Source organism: Equus caballus, chromosome 12 (genome assembly GCF_041296265.1).
Source record: "Equus caballus isolate H_3958 breed thoroughbred chromosome 12, TB-T2T, whole genome shotgun sequence".
In the NCBI taxonomy this organism is placed as follows: domain Eukaryota; kingdom Metazoa; phylum Chordata; class Mammalia; order Perissodactyla; family Equidae; genus Equus; species Equus caballus.
The window spans coordinates 28289392-28290944 of NC_091695.1; the positions used below are offsets into that span (position 1 = coordinate 28289392).

The following is a 1553-nucleotide window of genomic DNA, read 5'->3' on the forward strand; positions in this document are numbered from 1 at the left end:
AAAGCAAATGATCTAGCTCAAAACTCAACTTGTACTAATGAGGGAACTGAAGCAAGTAGAACTGAGTGATTTCCCTGGTAACACAGCTAGTTCATGAAGAATAAGATATATTTCTGTATGTTCATTTTCTGTATGAGGTAAAACTTTGATTTCATTACCTAAGTAATATTATTTCTTTCCAAGCTGTACTTGGAGGAGGAAATATCATCCAATGGCCCTGAGAAATCATACCAGGGTGTCTGAATTCATTTTTTGTGGCCTTACCCAGTCTCAAGAGTTAAGCTTGCTCTTATTTTTATTTTTAGCTGTGATTTATGTAACAACTGTGTTAGCAAATGTTGCCATCATGGTCACTGTGACCTGTGAGCCTCGCCTTCACACCCCCATGTACTTCCTGCTCCGCAATCTCTCTGTCTTGGACATCTGCTTCTCCTCCATCACTGCTCCGAAGGTCCTAGCTGACCTTCTTTCAAGGAGAAAGACCATCTCCTTCAACGGTTGCATCACACAGATGTTTTTCTTCCACCTCCTCGGTGGAGCAGACATTTTTTCTCTCTCTGTGATGGCCTTTGATCGCTACATGGCCATCTCCAAGCCCCTGCACTATGTGACCATCATGAGTAGGGGGAGATGCACTGCCCTCATTGTGGCTTCCTGGATGGGGGGCTTTGTCCACTCCATTGTGCAGATTTCCCTTTTGCTACCCCTCCCCTTCTGTGGACCTAATGTTGTTGATGGCTTCTATTGTGATGTCCCGCAGGTGCTCAAACTCGCCTGCACTGACACCTGTGTCATTGAGCTTTTAATGATTTCCAACAATGGCCTGGTCACTACCCTGTGGTTTGTCCTTCTTCTTGTGTCATACACAGTGATCTTGATGATGCTGAGAACTCAAACTGGAGAAGGCAGGAAGAAAGCCATCTCTACCTGCACAGCCCACATCACTGTGGTGACACTGCACTTTGTGCCCTGCATCTATGTCTATGCCCGGCCCTTCACTGCCCTCCCCATGGACAGAGCTGTCTCCATCACCTTCACTGTCATCATCCCTGTTCTGAACCCCATGATTTACACCCTGAGGAACCAAGAGATGAAGTCATCCATGAGAAGACTGAAGAGAAGAATCATGCTTTCTGAAAGGGGGTAGCCTGATTACAGATTGTGGATCAAGCTGCAAGAATATAATTGAGATATTTTCTTAAAATATTAGCTGTCACATATTGTCATGCCTCAACCATAAATAGACGAGTATAGCAAGATGGCACAGGCACAAAGGATCAGCTACCTGGCACAACGATATTGAGAAGGAACACCAGCAAGAAATTAAGCAGATAGAACATAGTCCTTAAAGAGCAATTGACAGCAAGCAGGGCACAAACGTGAAATACTGTAGAAGTTCTTGGTGTCCAGGCAATGGGATGAAAGATAGGACTGTGGTGTCCAGACATGCAGTAGGCAACAGGGACACAACCATTCAGTATGTGTAGAGACTTAGTTTCAAGGATCTTCATTGTCTTTCACTCCCTGTGACTTCCTAACAGTTGGATGTGACC

General features: G+C 44.8%; 1 protein-coding gene across 1 annotated transcript; it reads left to right on the forward strand.

The window, feature by feature from the left end:
• The first annotated feature begins 211 nt into the window (after positions 1-211).
• LOC138916815 (olfactory receptor 4D11-like) lies at positions 212-1147 on the forward strand. The gene has a single exon (XM_070230429.1). It carries the CDS (start codon positions 212-214, stop codon positions 1145-1147), a length of 936 nt encoding a protein of 311 aa, XP_070086530.1.
• Positions 1148-1553: the final 406 nt, after the last annotated feature.